We start from the raw sequence: 14,139 nt of genomic DNA on the forward strand, positions 1-14,139 counted from the left end.
CCTGTCCACTGAACCTACACAACATCCTTGTCCATCCCTGCACAACTCCAGCTCCCAATCTCTTACCTCATGGTCCCTATCCTTCTAATAGCCCTAGATGCAAGACCTGTCCTATACATCCTCCCACCACCATCTACTCTGGTCTGGTCACAATCATCACCTATCCCATGAAAGGCAGGGCTACCTGTGAAACTAGACATGTGACCTACAAGCTAAGCTGCAACCACTGTGCTGCATTCTGTGTGGGCATGTCAACCAACACACTGTATGTCCACATGAATGGCCATTGACAAACTGCGACCAAGAAAGAACTGGACAACCCAGTTACTGAGCACGTTGCCCAACACAACATTCTTCACTTCAATGACTGCTTCACAGCCTGTGCCATCTGGAACCTTCTCGACAACACCAGATTTCCTGAATTGCACAGGTATGAACTCTCCCTACAATATATCCTATATGTCCATAATCCTCCTGGTCTCAACCTTTGTTAGCCATTGTTCTTTACCCACTTCCCTGTTCCCATTCCAGCACTACACAGCCCTCTATTCTGCCAGTGCACCCACAGACTTCTTACTTCTCTCCTTTTCCACTGTCCCCCCCCTCCCTCCCTCTGTCCACCATCTAACTTCATACTGCATCTGGCTGCCCTACCTTCTCCCACTTCGTCCCTGTACACTGCCACATTCAGCATTTTACTGTTCCTCACCCGTACCCTGCTATCCGTACTCCTCCCCTCCCGAGCCTCCTCTTTACTCCCACCACCCAGTTTGCTTCACCCATCATGCGCTGCTGCTTGCAATCTGGCCTCAGCAGCCAGAGACTGTGGTCATGTGTCAGCTGCGCGCGTGCGTGTGTGTGTGTGTGTGTGTGTGTGTGTGTGTGTGTGTGTGTGTTTTTGATCGATTTTCTCACACAGGCAGCATTTCTGAATGGCCAGCAACATAATCACTGAAAAAACTAAATACATTTTAAGCCATCTACATGCCAAAATAGCCTTGTAGTTTTTGTACCACTTCTATTCTCCCATCCACTTCCCTCTCAAATGGTCCAAAAGAAAAATTACTCTTGGTGAACAGCCATGTGAGCTCACATTACTCTGACTGTAAGTTATTTTATGAGGTATGCATAGCAGGAATAAAGTGTTGTCTGACTCTTCTTGGAATATCTACTCTCAGAACCTTAGTGGTAAACCTCTTTGTGATCTATTGTGTGTCTCTTGCAGCATCTGCCACTACATTCGCATGCACATGAGAAGGCTGGTGGTGACGCAAAGTGCACTAAGAAGTGTACCACATGCTGCATCAAAGAATAATGTATTCTGCCCATGTCTTCTGTGTATGTATTTCATGGCATTTGTAGAATATTTAGTGCTGGTTTTTGTTAGACTAAGCATGGTGAGGGTATTTCACCACTTTAGCGTTAATTGGCAGCATAAAGGAAACTCGTGAAGCATTGCAGTAACAAGTGACAGCGATAGCTTTCCAAGCATATAAATTTTTCTAGGGAAGGTCAGTAGCAGATACAGTGACCCAGTGTGGTTCTTAGCCCAACACTGCCAGCTACCAGGGAGAGATAGCACACTGGCAATGCCACAGGGTGTTCTCTATCTCTCTCTGTACAGAAAGCATCACACAACTGCCTTCTTACATGCACACAAGCTGAAGAGTTGGACAAACATTTCTGAAACTCTCTCACACTTCTACCTTCAATTTAGATAACACATAATGTAGTAGATGTACTGGAAAATGCAACTGCAATGAAATACTCTGTCCTTTTTAGGCTCATCCCTATCCCCTGTAATGATCACACCTGGTGATGGTCAATACTGACAAGACAGTATCTATAATCCCCCAAATGACAGTTTTGTAAGCTACCTCCTTCACAAGTGCTTATATTTTCTTTGGACTCTTCAAATGAATCTCATTCTGGGGTTATTCCGTTTTAAAATGCCATGGATACACACTTCTAAGTATTTAATACCCGTTACTGTTTCTATTATGAAAAGGATAGACTGCTACTTACCATATGGTGGAGATGTTAAGCCACAGACAGGCACAATAAAAAGACTGATAACCAAGTACGTAAAGTGCGTGCGTGTGTGTGTGTGTGTGTGTGTGTGTGTGTGTGTGTGTGTGGTTTTTTTTTTACCTACTTTAGAAGAAAACCTTTTGGCTGAAAGTTTACTTGTTTAGCAGTCTTTTTGTTGTGCCTGTCTACGACTCAACATCTTCATTATTTACACACAATATGTTACATTTTTTGAGCTGAATGTCAACTGCTTGGCCCTGTATCAAGTGTTGAACATCTACATGTCTTCCTACGCTCCACTACAATTTTATAGCACTGAAACCTGCTTATATCCAATAGCACTAACAGCAAACAGTCCTCTAGAGCTTCTGACATTATCATTCAGGTTACATCAAGTAGCAAGTCATAAATCACAGCCACACATTCCATAAGGCTGAATTCTTTTCAATAGGTGACAGAGCAGAACTATGTCAAACACCTTAAGGAAGAAAAGAAACGTAGTCCCACTGAATTAACAATCTATGTTGAGGTCTAAGGAGGAGAAAAGTGCTAACATGCAAGCATAAAACTTGTTCCATAATTCTACAGAGATGTGGTCATCAATCTAAGCCTATAGTTTTGCACACCTGATTAGTGGCCCTTCATGAAAGTTGACCTTTCTCCAATTATTTTTTAGTTCTGGTGAAATGTGAGTAATTGCTGATATAAACAGTGTGTATTCCTCTTCACAATCAATATAGAATCATGCAGGTACCCCAACAGCTCTAGCAACATGTTCAATTGTGTGTGTGTTAGCTCAGTATGACATCATGTGAAAGTTAAGCATTGTTTTTTGTTTTGATTACGTGCCTATCAACCACTCAATGCCTCAATTATACAGCGTGCTGTTACCTTTACTTCTACTATTTACCCCATTATCTGTCATTTGAGCACTTATGCTAAGATGGAGACGAGGAAACAAGATAATTCTCAATAACTTTCACAAGCTAGAATTCAATACTTTGCTCTATCTGTATCATTAATTGGTTTTTCTTTTTCCTCCTTATATGTAAACGTAAACGAACAAACAAAATCACACTTCAGAAATCAAGCTATTGTCTTAGGTAACAGCTTGCATATTTTATAAACTTTTAAAAATCTGTATTGCTCACAGCTTAATTTATGGAACGAATATCCAGCTCTCTATTGGGAACATCTCATTTAATAACATGATTAATTAAAATTTCTGTTCAGTGCCAAGAAGCTACTGACCAAACTTTATGGTGTTACGTAACTACTTTGGATCAATCTACATTTATGAAACCACTTGTCTGCTTTAACCTATGACATAATTGTGTTATGGTGTGTGACATCTTGGTGGCGCTGCATACATATTTGAAAGGGATCAGGTTTGCAAAAAGCATGTTAGGATATGCGGTGGTGCTCATTATGTGAGATGGTTATGTTTCTAAATTTATTGTGAGTACTGTAAGTGATTAATTGGATTTCTTGAGCTTTGTTTATGCGAATGACATTGGTTTTTGTTAGTTACAGATACAATGACAAAGTTTGATGGGTAGGTCCTGGTACGCCGCAATAGGGGAGAACATGACAATCATGACTAAATTCCTACACTTCTTTGGTTTAATTGTGGAGTGTGCGAAGTGTTACACTTGTGGAGAAAGTATGACATTGCCCACAGCTGCTGCATCTCGCATAATGGATCAGAACATGTGGTTTTTATCTGTGGTACAATGTAGGGCATTCTATCCAGAAAGGTTTCTTTTTTGAGAAATCTAGGTTAGCCATTTGAGAGATTGTGTTGATGACAGATTATTTTTATTATCACTAGATTGCTAGACTTGCGTGTCAGCTGACTGGTTGCAAGAACATATTTCTGTTCTTTTTTTGTTGTTGCTGTCCATATTTGTTGTGTGTATGGTATGTATGTATGTGTGCATGTACATATGTGCATAACTGTGTATTCTTGTATACTGGAACTGGTGTTAACGCAGTGTTTTATGACATTTGGATTGTGGTTGTAGATATGATGGAGTTAGTTATATGTAGACTGCTAAGGTTAGGTTTTCCATAATAGTTGCATGACAAGTTTTGATTTTGTGGTACCACACACATTGTTTTAGTTGTATATGTAAAGTATCAGATACCAAAATTGTTGAGATTAATGTGATTTTCTATCATAGATTTCGTTTGTGCTATATCGGTCAGGTGAAATTTCTGGTACTGGGTTTTGGAGCTATTTGTGTGTGTTTTGGCATCATGCCCTTCATAGATGAGCTATATAGCTCAAGTGAAATTTCTAATACCAGCTTTTTCAGCTTCTTCTTCTTCTTTTTTTAAAAAGGTACTGTTCATTACGGAGGACTTGATTTTTGCTTCAGTAATTTGTTTTGGTATGTCTTCATTATTGGAATTGTCTTATATTTAGTTTGTCCCCATCCAAACCCCTCCTAATTCCTGTGGTTGTTGCATTAGTTATGTATTATTTCTGCAGTACAATATTTTTTGTACTATTTGTGTCTGTCCGTATGTGTAATGAGTGACATCATGATCGCCATATTACATAAGCTTGACACAGGAGTATGCGTCATCCTGATGATCTGATGGTACAAAGCTAACAGGTGATATCCCAAGTCTCCTGTTTTGTCACTATTTAACATGACAAAATCATAATGTGATGTAGGCAGTTAAATACTGAATAGTGTAGAGAGAAATTGATTCTTTTTTGACACTGTCATATAACTAAAGTAAGATTTCCTTACAAGAGATATTCATATCTTTCGAGGCATTGTGCTGCTGTTCTCCCAATTATTGGTGCAATAGTCCTCCACTGAGTGGGCATTAGCTTTGCTAAATGTAACAGCTTTTCATCTTCTTCTCGGCTCCATTCAGTCTTTTTTATGCTTGGGTCAAGCCACTCATACCACCGAGCCTTACACTGTTTCGCCGATTTTCTGTGCAACAGTGATGCAATACGAGACCACTGGTTTTTCCCATACTTCATAACCGCTGCTTTCAGAATCTCATCCTACAAGAAAAAATGTAAGATTAGCAAATATTAATTTGTCATTTAATATAGTTCAAATCTACTACATAGTTAAACATACTACCCAGCTTTACAAACAACACAGTTTCCAAAAGTAGTAGTCAACAATGGTTTACAGGATCACAAGCTTTGCAGGATCACAAGCTCACTTTCTAAAGCGGCGCACAGCATGTTTTGCATGTGTCAACACATCAAATTTTCAACGATTTATCCCTAATTACTGATCACATTAACAAAATATATTTGCTTTATCGCCAGTGTTATGTTCAAAAGTCACTCTACAGAAGATGTAATTTTTATAACCCATTACTCATTAACTTTCATTCTAAGACAAGTAAAGTGAACAGTTACAGGAACTGTACTGCTTATTACCTAAAGATATGTCCACCCACTGACGTGTTACTATTTTATTAACATTTATAAATCTATCTCAAGAACGATGTAAAGAAGTGCCCTTCCACTTATTATTCTGTCAATATCATATTTATACAAAAACAAATTTAACTTTGTTCACATTTGAACACACTTCATAGCAGTGTGAATGTAGCCCACAGGGTGCTGAAGTTAGCAATGTCTGAGTTCATTAACATGCTGAGTTCGTTGAAAATTTGAAGTGCAACTACGCTGACAATAGAAGGAAACATTTCTCACTCACCTTCTTCCTTGGCACTGGAACAAAGGAAGATTAAGGTTTAACATCCCACCTATGTTAAAGCCTTTCAAGATGGAGCACAAATTGGGACTGAGGAAGTAAATAAGCAGTGCCCTTTTTTAAAGAAACCACCCTAGCATTTTCCTTAAGATATTTAGGAACAAATGGAAAACTTAAATTTTGATAGCTAGAGGACGATTTGACCAACACTCTTCAAATATGAGCCCAACGTCTTCTTCCTGGATGACTTAGTCAAACACAAAAAAATATGTTTTGGAAACAAGTGTCATATGTCTTTGGCCATTACAATAGCCTTTCACCATAACACTCTCTCTCTCTCTCTCTCTCTCTCCTGCCATCATACCTGGGAGTGTAGACAACTATTTTCCAACCCCACAATCGAGAATGGTTATCATCTGGTGGCATATCTGTGTTTTGTCTTTCTGCTTCCATCAACATTACAAGTATACGGCTGGCTCACTTATGATTCTCACCCACACTTTGTACTGATTGCTTTCAATGAATTTCCAACAACTGATCTCCTTGCTTCGGAGAACACTTTATCCTTATTATATAAATTTAGTAATCAACAAGAGGAAATAACGTTGAAAATTTCTTATTTCTATCACGCAATTTCTCCCATACATTACAGCTTACAACAACCCACCACCATGCTCTTAATCCCCTTGTGCTCTTGAGATGACATAACTCATTTCAGCTCCCTGCCTCTCTTTCTGGAAACTATCATCTTCAACCTGCAATATGTTCGCAGAAATTTTTACTAGCTAGCCTGTCAATATGGGAGCTGTTTCCCCTTCCAGAAAAACAGAGTAAATTATTGAGAAAAGTCTATACTCTTATGTCCACAACTAATATTTCTATCTACATCTCGTTCACTGTCATTTTCATTTTCTGTCTATTCTCACATAACTGTCTACACTAACAGTTTCAGTAGTTCTCTTGTGTTTACTCATTTCCTCTTCATAGAAACAACAGACCAATTTGTAAAAGATCAAAAAATTGGCGCACCAGTTCTGTTTCTGTAAAAGTAAAACCACAGGACCACCATGAGTAACCAGCTGATGCATTTTCTATATAAAATTTCCCTCTCTCTGTTTCTTATCATGTGATTCTGCACCTTTTATGGATCAAGCAAACCTACAGTATGTTGGCTTCATCCTGTAATGCAATGATAATATGGTGTGTGATGCCATATACGAAAAATGAGGAAGACAACAGAATAATGACAGTATTTCTTTTGCATCTATATTAATTTTTGGAAAGTAAGTTGTGCTGATGGACTTATCAGTAGCACAGCCTGAGGTCTGACAGTTTGGTTGTGCGTTGATGACGCCAAAAAATGTGAATATGAAATTTTAGACATATCTGTATTGCAGCCTGAGGACTATGCTGAGTTGAAAGACGTCAGTTTGCACATGAGTTGGCAACGTACTTCGAAACACGCCAGTTAATCCCCTTTTACTGTATACTGTAATAGGGACACTACCCAGTTCAGAGTCTGGTTGCTGTGACTCAATCAATAGTGCAACGAACTGTTTTTCCTAGGCTTATTATATAGGCATAGTCCATATCAATTCAGGCAGGCTAGGAAAAAATCTTACTTTCATAATCTCGGATATTATTGAAATTAGCATATGTTAAAATGAAGGAAGTGTTCGATTCCAATTTTGTTGGTTTGTTGTGTATTTTGAGGTAGTGATGATTGTGGACAGGTTTTAGTTTTGAGTTTCATGATTTGGTCTCTGTAGTTTCTGTTGACCTACAGAGGTCAAGGGAAGTGTTCGATTCCAGTGGATGTTGTTTTTAGTTGATTTTGGGAAGGTTGTGGTTGTTTTATTTTATCGTTTTTGTCGTTTGGTTTAGTGGCACGTGTTTATTTTTAGTTTGTACCCACCCAAAAACCCCCAATTTCCCCCACCTGTCCCGTTGGTTTCATTATATTTTTGGAGGAATATGTATTTGATGGTTTTTCGATTTATTTTTGTGTTGTCACGTTTAAGTAATGACATCATAGTCACAATATGGGAGTTGTTGTGAATGGTCGTTTCCGCCATATTGGTGACGTCACTGGTCAAAGCAGACGGGCAGAATCGGACGTTTCCATTAAACCCAAATGTGCACCTGTCGGCTACATCATTTAAAGCAGTCGGTTCTGTACTTCCACACCCCATTTTCCAGCAGTGTAGCAATGCAGTAAGTTGACACCAAGGACGATCAACGAAGAAATAAAGTAGGCAAACCGTCACGTTTGATTACCACATTACCGCATAACAGGCTCATAAAAATCTAAGCCTAGCCTTCTTTAACACAATTTTAGTTTTGAAAGATGAGTAAGAGGCCCATTTTTCAAACATTTTAAATAGTTCCAAAATGTATGTGAAAGGTCCAAAAACTTAAAAAGGTTTCAATTCATACAACTTCTGTGCACTCTGTTTTGTATTGAAATTAGCCAGTCTATGAACTAAAACTGTGTTCCACTGCTTCAGTTTCTTCCTTTGATCCAGAGTGATGCCCTTCTGTTGAACCAATAGGAACTGGAGCACTTACAATCTTCAAAACAATGTGAACAGGAACTGAGCACTGATGGCATTGTTGCTGTCCTTCAGCTGGAAACTTGTGTCCGGCACCTGGTCCATGTGGTAGCATAATATTCACTACAATTTCGTTTAACTCATAACTGGTGTCTATAATCTCCAGAATCCACAACTCACTGTCATACACACACACCTCAAACATCCCCCTTCTCAGGTTGTGAAATTGAATATTATCCTGCTGTTTCTGAGGCATTGGTCAAACAAATGAAATTTCTTCTTTCTTGCTCTTTAAAGTGTGTGCAATATGATTTCGCCCATCACTTTGAGTGATGCTATGTCTTCCAGGCCAAGGGTCTGTAAAGACAGTCCTCCCTTTCCAGGGCAGTCACCACATTCTTGAAACAGACAAGTCTCTCACTTTACGTCACAGACTACTAATGACTTCACACGCCCAATCAAGTTGTCATATGTCACATGCTCCAATAAGTTCTTCAAAGTTACCACACAAAGTTCAAAATTTGCACAGTACACACATAAACAGACATGTCTAGGTGGGTATGGAACTACCCACTTAGGTCATAGTGCATAAAATTTTGATCTTCCAATATGAGAAGTTGTATAGTTGCTCTTATAAATTGCAAAAGTTCCTTTAATACTACTAGTCATGTATCTCTCCGCTTTCACAACTTTTGACCTTCAATTGTTACAGTTATAGTGTCTTTTATGTTGGCACTCTGGCAAGAAGAGTCCCATTTATCTTCCAGATAAAATGATTGCACTATCTCAACTTCAGCTGCTTCTTCAGGATGACCGTAATAGGGATATGGTCTTCCAAAGACCCCTTTTACAGACCTTGTACTTTGATATGATGGAATGTGGTTCAAAATTGGTTTCTTTGAAAATGTCTCTGGAATAATAGTTAAAACTTGCACCTTTTCACTGTAGGATGCACAATATTCAACAGCTGAACTGATATTTGTGAAAAATTTCAGGCAATTTTCTTCTGAAGATGGAATTTCTATTTTGAAGAGTGTGGTCAGTTTTGCTGTAGTGTATTCATCCATAGCTTTAGCAATTTCTCTGCACTTTCTTGATTCATGGTGCTTATGACTCGACTTCACTGACCACAGTTCCTTAACAGGACTAATACCCGCCTCTGTAGTTGACTGATTTAGGTTATTTAATTCTTCCTCTATTGATGCAAAATTTGCATTATCTGCACCACGGGAGGCTTCGCCTTGTTTAGATACTATCATTGACATTATTCTGTCAAAAAATTTAGAACACGAAAAGTTGTCACTGCAAACATCTTCACTTTGAAACAGTCTTCAAATGAAAACACTTATTCCCAACATGAACAAAGTCTGTTTCTTTGTTTGTCTTATATATCACTCTTTTATGGATATGCAAATAGTGGGTTGACCGAAGCGTCCGATCCCACTTGTCGGGTTTGCCCCGTGATGTAAGGCCGTTGTGGTGTGTGACGTCACGACGGCATGGAATTTAGTTTGTGAGAGTGGCGTGTTTGTAGGTGTCGTTTTGATGCGATCGGTGGTGCTCTCTGGTGGTGTTTCTGGTTTAATTTGCGAGTGTGGCGTCATTTGTGAATTTTGGTAAATTGCTTTTTTTATGTTTTGGTAGGTATAGATATGACCGACAGGGTCAACAGTTTTCGGTTGTCGGCTATGATGGGGGACAGTAGGTTGCCTCTAATAAAATTTCTTCAAGTATTCGGGTGTTTGGATGAAGTCGTGAAGTGTTCAGTATGTCGTGAAGAAATGAGGCTTACTTAAAGTTCTGGCGTCTCGGACCAGGGACGGCTGTATGTGGAGATGTCGTAAGGATAACAGGTCAAGGGAAGTGTTCGATCCCAATGTGTGGCTGTGAATGTTGGTATTGGTATCGGGAGATGTTTTTGAGCTATATAGGTCAAGGGAAGTGTCCGATTCCAGATGATATTGTGTTTAGTGGTATTTGGGGAGTTTTGTGATGTCAGTTTTTTCGTCATTTTGCGTGGTTTTGTATGGGGGTGGGTGTCTAAATTTGCTTATATTTAGTTTGTCCCCACCCAAAAAACCCTATTTCCCGTGCTTGTCCTGTTAGTGTCATTAAGCTTTTTGTGGAACGTGTGTGTGTTTGTTTTTCGATGTATTTTCGTCCCCATAATGTGTACGTAACGACTCTATATGCGCCATATTGGAATTGTGGTTTATGGTTGTTTCCGCCATATTTGTGACGTCATGGGTCAAAGCAGATGGGTGGGATCGGACATTTCCGTATTTCCCAAATAGTCAGCACACTTCACTCTCCTGTGGCCCCAGTCAGAAGACATTTCAAACAGTCCTCACAAAACAAACTGCAACTGTGTCAACTGGCAAAACCCTCACTAAAACACAGAACTCATTGGATTGTCTCAGTTTTCTTAGAAGCCTCTTCAGTAAACAAATTAGCACTGACCAACTACAATACAGAAACCTGCAATGAACAATCACGACAAACAAACTGACAAGAAACTACAACAAAGTGTAAGAAATATCTGCAACAATGAAAGTGAAATGAAATAACTGCAACAAACAAAGTGATAAGAAATAACTGCAATAAAGACAATAGAAATAAACATTGTAACAAAGAAATTAGTAAGAAACAACTCCAGTGAAGACAAGTTAAAAAATAGAATGTGTCCAACTTAAAAGTGAAATCTCTCCTTTTCAGGGAATGTAGAACAATGTGGTACTAATCAACAGGAAAAAAATCAAATTTCTGTGGTTTGGCATTTTTCAATTTTTTTTCTGTAAATTATAAAAAAAAGTTCAGAACGCTACAGTGAAAAAACTTTGACAGAGAAGTCAAAATGATGGATTTCTTTGTAAGCATAAAGCAATTATCTTTCAAATAAAAAAACAAACAAAATAACTAGAACTGTTCCAGAGATACAGCATTTTAATTTTTTTTCATAATTCACATCTTCAAAATGGTGTTCACAGTGTCATCTTTGGAGGCCTGTATCTCAAGGCAGGAATTTATCGGACAAAACAAAAAAACACGTGAAACTTCCTGGCAGAGTGAAAATCTCATTCTGGAAAAAAATACGTGTTTATTACTTACTTAACATACGCCAAATTCAACAACATCCAAGACTATGATGGTAACACCCCTGCCTGAAGTGATACGGATTATGCCTGTAGGTCCTTAAAGCTCAATAATAAAACCTAAAATAAGTTATTTTCTCTTTAGAAGAGACCTTTCCCCATCTGAAATTTCAGTATTGATCATCAGCTTTTTTTACTCATAATGTAATGACCTTGAAGTGTGTGTTGCCATTTATGAGTGACATATTTCAAATGCAATTGGTGATAAGGTTTTTTGTAACATGTGGGGACACTATTTAGTACATCATTTCAATGTCTGGAAAATTGTTGGTTGTGTTGTTACTAGTAAACAAGTTATTCTGTTTGATGAGACACTATGGATCCAACTTTTATACACAACAGTTGAAGGTTGAATTAAGTTATAGTTGATACGAAAATTTATGCTGGAGGATTTTATCATCACTTGTCACTGTGCTTTTTTTGCCCAAGAGGAGGACATTAGTGAGTGCTTTGTTACTGACTGTTAATTATTTTGCATATAAATGTGTTCTGACTTCATTAAGTATAAGCGTAGACTAGAGTCCAGATGTTGCTGAAATTGATGAATCAGTATCTGAGAAAGTTATGAATGGGAAAGTTTTTTGGGGGACCTGGCAGCAGCGTGCCATCCTTTCTAGGGAGTGAGGTAGTTCAGAGTATTTTTAAGGCGGTCAGGAAAAGAACAATAAGGGTGATTGGAGGACTATGCTGAAATGAGATAGAGTCAAATATTATTTGTGATTCTTTTGTACTTTACATAGATTTGGGGAAACGTGTGTAACAACATTTGATGGCAAATAATAGACCAGACTTTAAAAGTTGCAAGACTGGGACTTGCACTAACATAACAGAAGGGCACTGGAGAGGGGGGAGGAGTGGGGAGGGGGGGAAGGGGGGAGAGGTGGCGGTTAAATCTGTTTTGAGAAGGGGCAAAATGCACTCATCTACCTTGTGGATTCGTTGAGATAAGTACTACTGGTAGAAGAGTTTGTCTGACAGTTGCTGTGCATTTCATAATGAGTAAAAACTTATTAAGAAAATGTACAGACCAAAGATTAGTAGTTGAATTTGAGGGGTGGGGGTTGTTGGGATGGGTTTGGTTAAGTAGCTTAGTATTTCTGGATTGGGATGGTGATGTAGTATTTTTAGGGGTCTACTGGGATGGGGACAGCTTAGGGTGGATTTGGGGGGAATTAAAATATTAATGTTTGTCTGTTTTTGTTTTGTTTATTTTGAAAGAAGTGTTTCCATTTTTTTTAACTGATTCAAGTTTTACTGGAATTTACTGTGAAAGAATGTCTACTGTGTGTGTGTGGGGGGGGGGGGGGGGGGGGGGGGGGGGGGGTGGGGAATTGGTGGGAACATGGGTATATTTGTTTACCGAATGGTTTTTAATTTTATTGTATTCATTGGTCAACGTTTTTTGATGACACTGTCGTTTGGTTGCTAAGTGCCATGTCGAAAATTTTTTTTAATAAGAAATATCTTGTTATGTGTTGGCTAAATGCAAGAAATTATTTTAATGAGTTGGTGTTACAACTATAGGCCTACTTATTATTTTCGACTACTCCCCAATTTGATTGTTATGACATTTTAGAGTGATAGTTGATGTGTGTGAGGAAAAGCCACCAAACTGTCCGGCCACTGGCATACTGCAGGTAAAGATAAAATTCACGACAAGTAGTCCAGCATAGAATTACATTACGGGTTGCGGGGCCAATGATCTAGCAAATGAATTGGATCACACGTCACATAAATGTAATCCAATGGGAGCTTGCTGCTGTTACTACCAAAGCAAGCACAACCCGTGGCTTAAGTAGTTGTCCACTTAACACCACGTCTAAAAAATAATTCCATGCAGCTTTAATAACAGGAAATAAGGATTCTGCCCACATATATGTTGTTTTTCTTTATTATATATGAGTAATAATCAAATTTATCTGATTAATAACATATATTTGACTAGATGTCTCCCCAATGATAAATACAATGTAGCAAACATACAAACAACAAGAAAATTGACAATTTTACAATTACATTTCTCAATATCGGGGGATTGCAGTGACGAATGACACAAATAAAAATTTGTAGCTGAATGGCAGTGTAATGAACGGTCAGTACCATAATGCAGATTTTCGCATCAATCGGTTCCAAAACAACGTAGCTGGTAACGGGAAACTATTATTCAAAATAGTATTTACCTCAGTGTTCCTCCATACACCACCCTTTATCATAATTCGCGGCATGATCGCTGTTGTATCAAATTTTCACACAAACACTAAAATTACAAAATCTTTCACTCCGCTTCCAAACGAAACACCCTTCGAGAAACAACTGACAAATGTCAACAACGCAAACAACTTCGAATGAAGATGTAAATAAACCTTGCAGGTACAAGCAAACTAGAACATGCACACTCAGTGACATTTTTATTTATTTATTTATTTATTGTGACTATTGGCCTGAAGGCTATACATCCAGCTCTCGGTGTTTCGGAGTTTTACAGAATAAGGTTGGATTTATCAAAGAATTTTGTAATTAGTTTTAATGTTGCGATATTATTTTTACGAAGGAGAGTTGGTAATGGTTGATTAAATTGGATTAGTTGAGTGAAATCGACTTGCCGGTATGCATACAGTTTACATTTAAAAAAATATATATGTGATTGATATTCCATAGTCCATACTGTTATTCCATCAGCATTTCTGAACATAGAGCTTTAAAAAT

At 38.3% G+C, this 14,139-nt stretch overlaps 1 protein-coding gene across 1 annotated transcript in view; it reads right to left on the minus strand.

Annotated features, from left to right (window-relative positions):
* Window positions 1-13,748, minus strand: part of LOC124798045 (cell division cycle 5-like protein) — a 98,345-nt gene extending 84,597 nt beyond the window's left edge. Inside the window, exons 1-2 of the mRNA XM_047261270.1 lie at window positions 13,614-13,748; window positions 4,794-5,059 (exon numbers count right to left, since the gene is read on the minus strand). Of these exons, the coding sequence (XP_047117226.1) occupies window positions 4,794-5,059; window positions 13,614-13,658 (311 nt within the window). The 5' untranslated portion in view covers window positions 13,659-13,748. The remainder of the gene's footprint in view (window positions 1-4,793; window positions 5,060-13,613) is intronic.
* Between the last annotated feature and the right edge of the window lie 391 nt (window positions 13,749-14,139).

Source organism: Schistocerca piceifrons, chromosome 1 (assembly GCF_021461385.2).
Source record: "Schistocerca piceifrons isolate TAMUIC-IGC-003096 chromosome 1, iqSchPice1.1, whole genome shotgun sequence".
Taxonomy (NCBI): Eukaryota; Metazoa; Arthropoda; class Insecta; order Orthoptera; family Acrididae; genus Schistocerca; species Schistocerca piceifrons.